Source organism: Selaginella moellendorffii, unplaced genomic scaffold (genome assembly GCF_000143415.4).
Source record: "Selaginella moellendorffii unplaced genomic scaffold, v1.0 SELMOscaffold_58, whole genome shotgun sequence".
NCBI lineage: Eukaryota > Viridiplantae > Streptophyta > Lycopodiopsida > Selaginellales > Selaginellaceae > Selaginella > Selaginella moellendorffii.
In genome coordinates this window covers 640,002-653,396 of record NW_003314319.1, presented here as the reverse complement: position 1 = coordinate 653,396, position 13,395 = coordinate 640,002, and the positions used below count along the sequence as shown (strand labels likewise).

The 13,395-nt window shown below is 42.2% G+C and overlaps 3 protein-coding genes across 4 annotated transcripts in view; 1 reads left to right on the top strand and 2 right to left on the bottom strand.

Moving 5' to 3' along the window:
• The window catches only part of LOC9654961 (trafficking protein particle complex subunit 11), a 4,609-nt gene extending 3,410 nt beyond the window's left edge, over positions 1 to 1,199 (top strand). Inside the window, exons 11-12 of the mRNA XM_024688519.1 lie at positions 3 to 790; positions 848 to 1,199. Coding sequence (XP_024544287.1) covers positions 3 to 789 — 787 coding nt within the window. The 3' untranslated portion in view covers position 790; positions 848 to 1,199. The remainder of the gene's footprint in view (positions 1 to 2; positions 791 to 847) is intronic.
• Positions 798 to 1,909, bottom strand: LOC112351132 (trihelix transcription factor ASIL2-like). The gene has a single exon (XM_024688454.1). The coding sequence runs from the start codon at positions 1,754 to 1,756 to the stop codon at positions 857 to 859; it is 900 nt and encodes a 299-aa protein (XP_024544222.1). The 5' UTR covers positions 1,757 to 1,909; the 3' UTR covers positions 798 to 856.
• Positions 1,910 to 4,109: 2,200 nt separating this feature from the next.
• Positions 4,110 to 8,963, bottom strand: LOC9654960 (importin-9). Of its 2 annotated transcripts, none has more exons than XM_024688645.1 (33): positions 8,791 to 8,963; positions 8,676 to 8,737; positions 8,536 to 8,613; positions 8,307 to 8,478; positions 8,144 to 8,259; positions 7,987 to 8,073; positions 7,820 to 7,936; positions 7,700 to 7,763; positions 7,513 to 7,646; positions 7,415 to 7,462; positions 7,293 to 7,361; positions 7,168 to 7,243; positions 6,989 to 7,119; positions 6,893 to 6,934; positions 6,775 to 6,847; positions 6,668 to 6,732; positions 6,549 to 6,610; positions 6,377 to 6,500; positions 6,267 to 6,324; positions 6,100 to 6,212; positions 5,981 to 6,058; positions 5,861 to 5,923; positions 5,698 to 5,793; positions 5,536 to 5,645; positions 5,307 to 5,487; positions 5,144 to 5,258; positions 4,986 to 5,098; positions 4,861 to 4,938; positions 4,748 to 4,813; positions 4,575 to 4,703; positions 4,473 to 4,517; positions 4,324 to 4,404; positions 4,110 to 4,272 (listed from the first exon to the last, which is right to left on the bottom strand). In XM_024688645.1, the coding sequence occupies exons 1-33, from the start codon at positions 8,915 to 8,917 to the stop codon at positions 4,219 to 4,221; spliced, it is 3,027 nt and encodes a 1,008-aa protein (XP_024544413.1). In that variant the 5' UTR covers positions 8,918 to 8,963; the 3' UTR covers positions 4,110 to 4,218. The 2 variants fall into 2 exon arrangements, with proteins under 2 accessions (XP_024544413.1, XP_024544414.1); XM_024688646.1 differs by having other exon boundaries at positions 6,989 to 7,102; positions 7,318 to 7,361.
• Between the last annotated feature and the right edge of the window lie 4,432 nt (positions 8,964 to 13,395).

The following is a 13,395-nucleotide window of genomic DNA, read 5'->3' as shown; positions in this document are numbered from 1 at the left end:
AGAAACATCTGCTCCGTGCCACTTCTCATCTCTCCAGTCCAGGTCGAGGAGAAGAATGCCAGAACGTGTCAAGTAAGACGAATGGAAGGGAGCCGTCTCAGGAACAGCGCTATCAGTCAGTCAAGCGAGGCTACCAAGCTCTTACCCGGCGAGGTCTTCAATCAGATTTTATCTATACGACCTCTGGCTGTATCATCATCTCTCGACATTGGCACCGTGGCTCTGAGGTGGGAAAGAGAACAGCAGCGACAGGAACCCGAGGTGGTGGAGGTTTCCGGCATAGACGAGATTATGGCTTCACCTTCGAGCACAGATGCTACGGGCATTCTCCAGAGCTCTGTGACCACACGGTTAGCACTGCCGGTCATCGCCGTCGAGAAGGCTCCCGTAGTAGTGTCGCTGCAGTATCCACCGTATGGCCTCCTCGGCACTCCTTTCACGCTGTCGTTTCGCATCCAGAACCGGACGAACACTGTTCAGGAGGTGAAGTTCTCGGTGGTGGACGCCCAGAGCTTTCTGGTGTCAGGCGCATCCCGAGGCTCCATTTCACTGCTGCCTTCGTCGACGGAATCACTGCCGCTCAAGCTGGTGCCGATTGCGTGTGGGATGCAGCAGCTCCCGCAGGTGATGCTCACTCTCGTGAACTTCAGCGCCAGTTACCAGCCACCGGCAAGCAACACGCAGCTGTTTGTGTTCCCGTCGAAGCCTCGCCTGCAGCCACAGAGCATCACGGAGGCGCTTGCGAGAGAGAGCGCGATCACGAGTGAAGGTGGCCGAGCTTTCTACTGAGGTTCGTACACTCGCCAAAAGCTCTCTCTTTTAAAAAAACACTGATTTTTGCGTCCAGGGAATTGGCCTAGATATGGTCTCTCTGTGCTATGAGCTGCGCAAGCTGGAGCTGCAAGGTGATAAACATATCGTGACTCTTGGCTTCCATCTCGATCCGCCTGTTCTCCGCCTGGGCTCGCATCAACAGCAGCTGCCTCTGCGACTCCAGCTTGGACCTCTCGATCCTCACCACTGACTCCCCAAGCGAAGCAACCAGAGCTACGAGAGCGTCCTTGGCCAGCCAAGAGCTTCCACATCGCCTCATCGAGCCGCCGCCACACCTCGTCTTCTTCCTCCTGTTCGCCAGCGCCCGTGGCTTCCTCTTCAAACCAGCATCGAAGTTGGAGAGCTCTTCCTCCACCTCTTCCTCTTCGTCCTCCTCTTCTCCTTCTGCGTCTTCGTCCTCCTCTTCAAACTCGTTGTGATTCCCATCACCACCACCACCCCGATGGCTCTCGTTTCCACCATCTTCGTCAAACTCGTCGCCATTCACCTCGGTGTTTGTATCGTCCAAGGAGGAGAAATGGTGGTGCCTGGCGGATCCAAAGTCGCCGTTATACGCAGCAGCGGTGGCAGTGGCAGTGGCGGCGGCGGCAGCTCCTTCCTGGGCTATCAATCCCCTGGCAGCGCTCGCAAACATGGCGTCCATTCGAGCAAAGTAAGGCCACTTTGAGGAGGAGGAGGAGGAGCCCTTGTGCATCTTCTCCTTGAACTTCTTCTTGAGGTCCTCCACCTTGTTCTTGCACTGGAGCGGAGATTTTGGCAGGCAGCGCAAGCCCCCGGCCGCCGCAAAAGTGGTGGCTACCTCCTCCCAGTGCCTGGCTTTGAGGTTGCCCCACTCTACTTGCCTCCATTTGTCCTCGTAGATGCTGAGGAGCGTCCACACCGCCTGCTCGCTCCATACCTTGCCTCCTCCATTCTGACTCATCTCATCACCGCCCTAATGCAGCGTTTTCTAAACTTCAAAGCGACATGAGAGCATGCCTTCTTTTGAAGAAGTCCCCTCTCCCCAAGCAAAAAAACATTACCTGGTAGATGATATACTGTAAGGATTCTGGAAATAAGTCAATTTTTCTGCGTTATAAAATTTACGAATAAGTAGAACTCAAGAAGTATTTGAGCAAGAAAAACGCTTGGCCGAAGGAGATTATGTCTAATTCTTTTCATACTTGTAAATTCCTTTGTGAAGGATCTGGATTGGAATCTCAATTGGGGACAAATGGGCAAAGTTGATCCCAATGACGCTCATCAAGAAGCTGTTTGGCATTCGACTTTGAAGCAGGGGTGTGCCATTTCCATGACTGTGGTGTAGTAGAAAACTACACAACTACTGTATTTGCTGACATGTATTGGGATCTCTACATCCACTACTAAGCTCCACCACTTTGCCATCGTTACTAATATTGCTCAAGTTGTAGAATTGAATTCCACCTGAATGGTGAATATCTGCAATCACTTGCTCTTCATCCTTGAATTCAACTTGATGCAGCTTGACATGCCACTCATTGGCATTTGCCCATATCTGCCATCTCCATGTTTTAGAATCAAGCATGGACTCCTCTTTAGATTGTATGTGTTGTACGTATTGAAGTCCTTCACAATCAAGATGCAAATCCTGCAGCTCTAACAACTTGGATCCACAAACAGTTTCACTTGGAGCTGCAACCACATCCTCGAATGGTTCAGTCGGATAAAACGAATAAATCCCAAGTGGCAACCATTTGGAACGTTGATGAAATTTCACCAGTCTCCAACTGTGAAGCCTGCAACATCTTGTGTGGAGTGACCCCGGGATAGTAAACAAAAACTGCCTCGTCTTTGTTCGTTTTTCTCGCTTGTTCTATCCCCTCAAGAGCAAGAGAGTGGAACAAAACTTATGTGTTCCATGCAGAGATTGATTTTTCTTCTTCCAGTGCAACTGCGTCTATTTCAAGCTTGTTTCAGTCTTACACAAGATCATTACTAGGAATGGATTGCCGCCGCCACAGCCAATGATTGGCTGTGATCCAGCCCGGCGTAATTTCCTCATCACGCTTGCATACCCATTTTAGAGGAAGAAAAAGTCTTTCTCCGGGCTTCATGCTACAGTGCCATCTCTGCGTCGTTTTGGTTTGTTGGCCGGTCTGGCAGCTTTTGGCAGGAACGAGCGTTCTTTGGAGATTTGCTGAGGCGTGGAGCTTGAAGAAGGATTTGCCGCCTCTGCTCCGCTAGCCTCCTCCTGTTCCTCCCGCTCTACATGCAGCAGCAAAACTAAGGAAAGCTCAAGACATATCAATTAATCTTACCTCTCTTCGCTTTTAGAGCTGCTGCCTTGATTTGCCGCCTTAGAGCTGCTGCCTTAACTGCTGCCTTGGCCTCCTGCAGAGCTTCTATCTTGGCATCCTCCTCTTCCACCCGCTCTACATGCAGCAGCAAACTAAGAAAAGCTCAAAACATATCAATTGATCTCACTTATCTTCTCGTCCTCGTACAACTTGTGCACCATCAAGGCGCCAATGAGTGTTTCGCTGTACTCCATGATCAACTCGTCTGTGGCGCCCTTGGGAACTGACATGGAGGGATATTTCCCCCACGCGGCCCACTCCTGCTTCCACTCACGATACAAATCCCGATACTCTTCGTCAAAGGCACTCTCGAGCGGAAGGGTGGCAGCGGACATAGTGAAGCGCACCTGTTCAAAAGATTTTAGATCCAAGCGTTTCTCACAAATATGCCTACCCACTCTACATCCCGCTCCGCCCGACTCCGAGCCTCCATCGTAGCTCTTGTCCAGCGCACCATGTCAACAGCCTTAGGGCACCAAACTCTCCATCCTTCAATTATGCCTTTATATTTGTTAACCTTTGGACTTCGAGCTCCATTCTCGCTCTCCCGATCTCGGCTCGGACTCTCGCACATGTCAAGAATCGCTGTGCCCACCAAGACGTTGCTGGAATCGATTGCATGCAAGCTCTCCAGCTTGGCGCATGCCCTTTCTGGGCATATGCAGTGATCAGGAGATACGAAGAGACATTGTTCCTCTGCGGAATCTGATCAAAGGCTCCATGAGGTCAACAATAGTCAACACCGGTCAAAATGCGTGGAATGCTCACTCAACTAAAGATTTGGAGATGCCGAAGCGAGTGCTCTACCGTCTAAGCTACATCCCCTCAACACAAAAGATCCCAACGCAGGTTTGATCATCGATTTCTATAGACACGAGATTGTGTTCCACAGCAACTTACTCCGGGAGTTTCCTGTGCGATGAGAGCCTTCGCGAAACATCTAGTTCAAGACACTGGTATTGAGCTTGCGAGCTTTCGGATTTAAAAGCGGTTTACTCAAGAATCACACATAATCGTCGTCTCTGTCTCTTTCCTACAAAACTTTTTTCTCCCTCTCGGCCACTTCTTACTTGCTAGACACCGCATCTTGCACCGCACATTTTTCCCGATCAGACAACTCCTGTGGAGAAAAGCAGATTTGTAACAACACGTTGATTTACAAAGGTCTCACCTTGAAGAATTCACTGAATGCAAGCGGAGCTTCTTGTGAGAATCTCTTCATGAAGTCCACCAAGTAAGCTTGGAGATTGATCTGCAATGTGGCCGACCGGCGTCGCCAGAAACACGTTTTGCATATCACGTAATTATCGTAACGCTTACCTGATTGATTGGATCAACTTCATCGCTTGGTTCGTCCCCATCACTCTGTAAAACGAAACGAATATCAATGCCACAGCTTTTTCTCCAGGGATTAGCTCTTACCACGTCGCCATTCAACACGTCTTCGTACAGATCAGCAGGCTCGAAAACAGACCGTAGCGATTTATTGGCTGGCACTACATCTTCCACATCATTCCCGTCCGGGTTGCTAAGCTCTTCCCACTCATCATCCTGAGAGAAGCTGAATACTTTGGAATTCGAACATTTAGATTTACCTCATCCACGAAATTGCTGGCTGCCTCTTGTCCTTCGACTAGACCACGAGCCAGGAGGGAGAAAATCTGAAGTCAGGTTTGTCACCGTTAAAGCCATTCATAACCGATCAAACCTTTTGAAGTGCGGAAACTCTCGTAAACTGGTCAGGTTGCAATTTGGATTTCGACCTTGTCTTGATTCCACCAGTAGCCTGTAAACACAATAATAAGAAAAGCAGTATTTTATGCTGTGACATACCTCCAGCAAGCGTCCTTCGACTTGAACTTGTGAAAGTAGAGGGTGTCCAGTGGCTAAAAGACTTGCCAGAGCTGTTGTACTCACTTTGATCTGGTACGAACCTTGAACTTCGTCTAAAAGTTCACTTTAGCATGCAGATACAACAGAACAATCTTTACCGTGGCATTTGGTCCATTCCGCCATTACACATGTGAGAGAATCTCCATAACCTTTCGAAGGAATACTCCTCAACAGCTCGATAAATTGCCCATAGTTAGGTGCGCTCATGTGTACCTGTTTGGGAATATAAAGGCTGCTACATAACCTTGACCAAGAACGTACCAGCTTGGCGAATACAAAGATCAGGGAGCCTTTGAGTGCCACACTTTCCAAACGTACCACTAATGCCGTCACGAGATCTCTGAGGTGGGGAGCCATACGCAAAGAAAACTTTTCAATAAGCTGTACGATAAAAGTGCCAGAATAAAGAGATCCGGAGCTATTTGTTTGCGGGTTCAACAATCTGTAAGAGATTTCTTTAGTATACAAAAGTTTTGTCGGGTATTATTACCTCCCAGCAGCCGCCAGAAGCATCTTCATTGTAGAATCAGCGTCAGTGGCCCAAGCAATCAAGTTCTCTCCTGCGCTTTTGACAAAGCCAGCTAGACACTCAGTTGCATTCTGTCGAGAAAGCAAGACATCAGGAAACCGCTGTCTGTTAACGAAAAGCTACCTGTAGCTCGCTATCGTCATTCGTCTGCAAAACTATATCGATAATGGAGGTAAAGAGTGCATGATGCGCGTGCTTCAAGATGCTGAGAGGCGCGTTCTGAATGCATTATCATATTAAAGAACAAACAAACGAAACAAGTAAAACGCAAGGAGAACGAACGAACCTTGACAAGCATGGTGAGAAGATCTAAAGCTCCCGCTACTTGTCCTTCCTGCTGACTTCGTGGCTACACTTTGAAAACAAACAGTTACGTAGACCGCCTCAAGAATACCACTTCAAATACCTGACACAAAACGCCAGTAATAGCAGGAAGCACCCGCGCTGCAAGAGGCTCCATACAGCCAGGGGCATTTTTAACAGCCTGCATAAGCTCTCAGTCTTTTTCATGTTAATCAGATTTACCTCTATAGCACTTAGTGCGTCTATGCTGATTAAGGGATCCCTGATATATGTCGCCCATACGTGCAGTAAAATGGGAGATAACATTGCCTCTGCTTCAGGCATGTGATCCTTGTCTGAGAAAGATCAAGGGTAGTCATGTGAAAGAAGTCAGTAAATAGGCCACTTACCAGCTTTTATTGCGGATTGCAACGCATCCAAAACAATATGCATAGTTTCTTCAGACCCCTGAGAAATAGTTTTTAGCATGATAAAGAAAAAGAATAGCATAAGAGCAAACCTGCTGCAAGAGTGTCGCCAGTGCTGTATAGAGTGATCTTATATAAGGCTGTGAGCTTCGAGACTCAACTTTTGGCAACAAGGTGGAAACTGCTTGGCATGAAGCCACCATGATTGGAATATACCTGCGACAAACAAAAGGTTACAGAATAGACTATCGAAACAGGACTTACGAAGTATCAGACAGTCCTTCTATTGCAGTAAGAAAGAACTTCTCTTGTTTGTCCTTGCTAATCTGTAGAGGCGATCTTGATCAAACTATAAGAAACAAAGAATGAAACGTTCTACTTACGCAGGAAGAGAATTTTGCAACGGCCCATAGAGCACGGCCATATAAAAAGGGACACAATTTCATTCCTGAAAAATAACTTGTTCAGAAGAAAAACTGGTAGGCCTTACCTTGTGATAGGTCGTCAACTAAAATGCGGTTAAAAAGAACGTCAATGCTGAATCCGGGCAGCTCATCGTCAGCCTAAAGAAGCATTGTAATAACATTTAGAATTATGAATGAAAATACCTCTACACAAGATCCCAAAGTTAATAATGCCGCCTCGCGCACCTGCAGCATACAGATGCACAAACTGTTAGAAACATCCAATCATGATATACTTGCCTTCCACCAGCCAGTTTCACCCTGAGATTTCGCTCTGTCTGCATCTTCCATTCTTCTACTGACAGCTTCCAGAATAGCTAGTGTGCCTTCGTCCTCGTAGACACCAACAAACTCCTGGAGAAGCAAGACCCCTGAAATGAACTCACGAAAATCAAAACACACCTGTTTAGCTCTTTTACCTGACGTTCTGCAGCTACAGGATAAAGTATCTTCCTCGGCCAGGAACTCACTCGCGTCTCCAGACCAAGTCTGGACCTGGAAGGCATCGGTTAGAAACTTGGAGCACGAAAAAACATGATACAACTTGTTCTTCAGTCATCTGCATGTACCCTATCGTGAAGTACGCCAGATCTTTGATGCTCTTGCGGATAACCTTCATCAATGAACAATAACGGGGTTGTCTCAACACGTAAGCTTTGGATTTACCTCACAGTATCGTGAATGGCCAACTAGACATAGTAGAAACTCGAGCAACTGCAAGAGAGGCAAAGAATGAAGATAAATTCCAGTTCCCGGCCTCTTACCTGATTTGCGTACGACTCTAAACTTTCTTCAGAGCTTTTGGGATCAGCCAAGTCTACTTCGTCGCCGTTGACAGCAGCCTCCACGTAAACTTGCAGGTCTGTGACGAATGTATGCCAGAGTGGGGAAAGAACAACTAAAGAGAATTGGAGATGAGACCGTCAGCATTTGTGAAGCACTTCTATTTACTTGTGAAGTCGTTGAATGCGAGTTTCGAAAAGTTCATCACAATTTGTTGCAAAGCTTTGATAGCCTGTAAGATTCATTAAATCTTCAGTCTCAATCAACATGAAAAAAAGGAACTGATACCTCCATTTTGAGCAGCCAACTATCCGGCTCTTTCGGCCGGATTGTTTGAAGAAGTACTGCCGCAAATTGTTCCAACCATCCCTTAAGCATAGGTTTCATCAGCGCCTTCGTTTCTGACTGCAGAAATAATCAGCATCAAAAGTAGCCAGAAATGAGAAACACGTAACTTGATAAGCACCACTCATAACCCCCAGGGTGGCGATGCAGCTATGCAACACATTCAGTGCTTCCTTTCGAGTCGACGCAGCGTAAACCTTGCAGGGAAACCGAATTATTTCATAACAAAGGGTTCCTTTCGAAAAACGTTTATCGAAACAAACTTACGGAAGGTGTTGAGATAATGTCATACAAAGCCGGGAAAAGCACAGGCACCAGGTGTGGAAGTTGTCTATCGTCCATCTCGTCAGCAAAAAAGTAGAGGCATCGCATTCCTCCGTTCACTGCATCATCCAGAAGTAGGAAAAACCATCGTCTCAGTACCTGTTACCTTTGTTAACGTCGGAGCGATCGTTTATGCACGCAAGGATGAGCATCATAAGCTCCGGCCATTCCTCTGGCCAGTCGGAAGTGGCAATGCATGCAATTACCATACCCACAGCGGTTTGTATCTTCTTCTCTGGATCACCCAAACCAAGAGGCAACAGCTTTCGAATCATTTCCTGGGAAAAACACGAACCATCCTTCACAAAAAGCCGCGACAAAGCAATAGAACTTACCTTGTCTTGAGGAAAGACGGTGAAGTCATCGCCAATCCAATGCTTCTTCACGTAATGCTTCAAAAGAACCGCAGCTAGGTGAAATCCGTTAAAGGAAGCGCTGCGAGGAAAAGAGAAGAAACTAAACTTTCCAAGGATATCTGACGCACTCCCAGCGAGAAATCGTTGTTCAGTGTGATTCTGGCGAGAGCAATCCCATATCCTGCCAGGAGAATCCAAATTTACTCCAATGACCCTGTGAGAGGGGAGAAAAACCTGTCTTTCTTGATGCCTCCGTAAGAGCGCCTTCCGCTTGATTCCTAGCTCCCAGATTGGGATCCAGCGTCGCATTCAAGCAGCTGACCAGCCAGAGATCATCCGCCGCTGCCATTTCGCTGCGCATTCACATTCCCCAATGAGAGAATGATCGAGCCCGGCCAAAACCCTTTGCAAAAACCCTAGCAAATTAGTATATCTCTTCTATGTAAGAAACTTTTGCAATCCAATGCCTTGAATCGAGAGACCATTTCCATGACAAACGAGCCCAGCTTTTGCGCAGCGTCTTTCGTGGGAGCCTGGATTCATCCATGTTTTTAAGATTTATTTCACTCACCTCGATGTTCAGTCGTGCCTCAGTAAGAACCATCCTCCACCTCAGTAAGAACAGGATCAGTGAGAGCTCACTACTCTCATAAAATCCAATAAAATGCAAGGTGTAACTTGCTACCAAACATAATGCTCAAAACTCTCACCTGGATCATCCAACAGTGAATGAGACTAAGAGAAAAGAACGAGAAAGTGAAAAACTCACCCCTTCGTAGTTCTTGGGGGCTTTGGTGAGATTACTATCCGAAGACAATGACTCCTCCAGGTGACACAGAACTTCCTCTCCATACTCTCGAAATGTTCTGCACAGAAAGAGAGAGGAACTATCACAGAAAAGTGGAAATCAAAAGACTCACTTGGATGATGGCTCTCGTAGATTTTTAGCCGGATCTCCGTTGCAAATCCTGCCCCTTTGGACATAAAGAATGCTTTCTTGAATTGAGAACTCAAACAACCGGCAACCTCCTACTTTGGCAAGACAGGTTCCTTCCCATCACCACGTACAATACTTTAAATAGACTAGGTTTTGTGCGAGCTGAAGTTGGCTTAAGGAGCAGCTTGAAAATAAGTTTTGTCTCAATAGAAACAACAAAAGCATGTCAAGCAAGTAAGCAGATTTTCACTGAATAATATATTCCTACTTTAGCATTGCAAGTTCATAAACTCTTGAGGTCTTCATCAGTAAGTCTTTTTACTATATTGTGGATATGTGAACCAATTGGATTTCTGCCCTCTCAATGTACAAATAGTGGAACATTTCAAAGTGTTTGTTGTGGCCATGATGAACAAGGTTCAAGATCATTTGTAGGCATCTTGTGTTGTCATTGTAGATTGCCAGAAAAATCTTTACATTCATAACAATTCCTTGGTTGCCTTAGTTATGGCATTGTACTCAGCCTCATAGGTGAAAAGTGAGACCATTTTCTGTTTTTTTACTCTGCTAAGAAACAACTTTGTTGTTATTGATCTTAGATTGCCCAAGTTCTCTATTAAATTTGCATCAACGGCTTTCAAGAATCTGCACTAATATCTCTAGCCTCTGTGTATCAGAACTCTATGCCAGGAGATCAATATAATTGAATATAACTTCAACCTTTGCAAAATTATAAATTTGCTCCTAAAAGTTCTAAAATTACAATTTTGCCTCTATGAATAAAAATATCCTTACTCAACCTTTAACGCCCTTCAACTACAATAATTTAGAATATTTACACCTAGATAAGAGAATCATGATAGATGTGGAGAAAGCATGGAATAAAGATTAAAGGTACCACCCTCAGATACCATTTAGTCATTACCAACAAAGAAATGATTAACAAAGTCAGTCACCAATGCTACTTTAGTTGTCACTCATAAGTGATATAAGGAGAGGAGCCAAAGGCCCATCCTTTATAACCAAACCCACTAGTAAAGTCTAGATAAAAAATGATAAATAAGTATTGAAAGGTTACTCTTCTAAAAATAATAAGAGAAAACTGGATTATATGACCAATTAATAATAATGCCTAGAATACACTTGTCAAGCTAATGCAAGACATAATAAAAAGAACTAATAAGTTGGGCTAAGTATATTTGGTTAAATAGACATTTAGAAGTTCTCATCCAACCAAGTGTAGATATTAAGTCTAATTTACTAACACTTGAACAAAAATACTAACAAAAAAAACTAACATAAAAAACCAGCAATACTAACCTCATACTATGGTGGCATTAAGAGAATAATATTTGAAATGAATAATTGACAAATACCTGTATGCACATTCACAATAATATTCTACTCATAACATATATTCAAGAGAAAAAATAAAAGAAAAATAAAACCAAAATAAACTAATCAAATTTGCTGCTAGAAAATCCATAATTATGTCCAATTTGATGGTAGCACCCACTACTAAAAACCCTATTATTTTAACTAATGTCTTTCATTCATACATATTTTTTCTTTGGATTATTAGGAGGATGACATGTTTTCAGTAGTTATGTATTATTCTTGCACAAGCTCTTTAGATCAAAAGGATAAATAACACTTATTTATACCCCATAATAAATCTCAAGTGAGTAATAAGGATACATGTAAACTATATATATATTCTTTTGGAACATAATAACTACATGAGCATATGAAATACCAATCTTTTTCCAATTTGAATAAAAACAAGTCTTTTGGCAAGTCTCACAACTTAAATGTGGGGCTAGTAGTGAGCATGGCTAAATGCTTCATGAATCTAAATTAGTATCCACTAAACTTATATAAACATATCACTAATATCATCCTAATTTCTATGCCCTTTAATTCAACACTCAAAGAACCAAATCATCAATTTCAACTTAGCATGCAACTCACCTTAAGTAATCAAGTATTGAGAGACTTCACTATATTAAATATCAAGTGTCCAAAACATTTCCTTAACTGCTTAATGCCTTTTATCTATAATAGATTGCATCTATAAGGTTGCATTTTCCTTTTTCCTATGCATTTCACTCATTGCCTCTTTAAAAGAAACTAAAGAAATGGCTTAAACAGCCTTCTATAGAAGATGAACAAGATTCAAACTCTTATACTCCTTTTACAAGTTCTTTACCAAATGTCTTATACAAATGTGATGCATGTGGTTTTCACCTTTTACCTTATGGTGATTTACTATAGAATAAGAGCACAGAGCAACATTGGAATAGTCCTAAAGCATCAATGCTAAGATTAAATTGCAAAATAGAGCTAAATAAAGTTTAATGCAATTTTAATATACCAGTGGTTGAACGTAAGGATATAATTATTCCCCTAGGTAACATGAAATGAAACTTGGGTTTAGACTCAAACTAGACACAAAACAAAAATAAGCATGCAAGCGAAGAGCTAAATTATGCCTCAAGTTGGTCTATATTAGACATGTGTGTTCAAAATAATCTTTACATAATCTAGACATTTTTATAAATAACAAATAGGATTGCATAGAACTAATACATATAGCATGATAGTGAAGATATTTGGTGGATATAATAAATTATCAGATAGCAATATTGAGGGATTAATTTTAATAACTAAAGGTTCTTGACAAGCTAGTGGAAGATAAAACAAAACAGAATTAACAAACTAAGCCAAAATACTTGGCTAAATAGACACTTAGGAATTCTTTCTAGCTAAGTACAGATGCTAACTAAAGTTTACTAACACTTAAATAAAAGGGACTAATAAAGGGTTAAGTGATATCAATCTTTTGCTATTGGGGTAATAAAATGAATTGCCGAAAAGTAATTTTTAATACCTACAATCACATTTATGACACTCTTCCCCCTTTAGGGAAGATTAGTATTCTTGTTGACACATATTCTAATCTAAATTGCTACCAAAGAAATAATTCCAAAAAAAGTTTATGGTGTTCATACTTTATAAGAAATGCATTAGGGGCAACCCTTCATCTATGTTACAACTCAAACACATTTTGGTCATCACCAATGGAGTTAACCACCCCTAATATCACCCAACTTACAAAAATGATATTAGAAATAAGCCAAAGACCCCAACCCTTTTGAGCAAACAAACTAAATTTGTCAATAAGTTTAAATAAACTACTGTAAATAGGTAGTTAAATTTTTTTACATGGCCATACCCTTTTAATAGAAATAGAAACATTAAAAGAGAAGTGGGTTGTGTGACTAGTTTATAATAGCTACCTCATGATTAAAGATTTCATTATGCACACGAACTCCCAAAACAAATTTATCTATATTCACCCAAACCCAAAGATTAATAGATAAATAATATCAAAGTTATAGTCAAAGATATATCTTAGAGACATCAAATCAATGAATAAATCTTATATTAGAACATAAAAGTATTCTAATTAAGTTATCAGCTAATAAACTAGATAGTATAGAAACCACTAAAATCATTACAGTTTAAAGTAATAGAATTAACCATTCAACTAAATTCAATAGCAAATTTATCATTAAGAAAATATAATAATAAAACTTAATTACCAAAGAGTGTAGCTAGCATGCTAAGCAACTTACAAAACACAACTCTAAATCAACTAAATAAATTTAGAACCCAAAGTATTATTCACTAGACATATAGAATATTCAAGAATGTATCACATAAAGGATATAATATCTAAATGTAACCTTAGAAATAATTACCAAAACAAAATGAATATTACAAAAGCCAACAAACATTTGTTCATACCAACTATCATTTCAACCAATCTAAAAAAATCTTAATCAACAATACTAAAAAACCAAAGTTGCTCAAGTAAGTGCTAATAAAATCTTACTGAT

What these genes read in the sequence shown, in the direction of transcription:
- LOC112351132 (XM_024688454.1), bottom strand. Translation starts at nt 1,756, where the DNA reads ATGAGTCAGAATGGAGGAGGCAAGGTATGGAGCGAGCAGGCGGTGTGG.
- LOC9654960 (XM_024688645.1), bottom strand. Translation starts at nt 8,917, where the DNA reads ATGCGCAGCGAAATGGCAGCGGCGGATGATCTCTGGCTGGTCAGCTGC. An exon ending in ACATTATCTCAACACCTTCC is followed by an intron (nt 8,074 to 8,143) that starts GTAAGTTTGTTT and finishes TTTCCCTGCAAG; the next exon opens with GTTTACGCTGCGTCGACTCG. An exon ending in AGTTGACGACCTATCACAAG is followed by an intron (nt 6,733 to 6,774) that starts GTAAGGCCTACC and finishes GTTATTTTTCAG; the next exon opens with GAATGAAATTGTGTCCCTTT.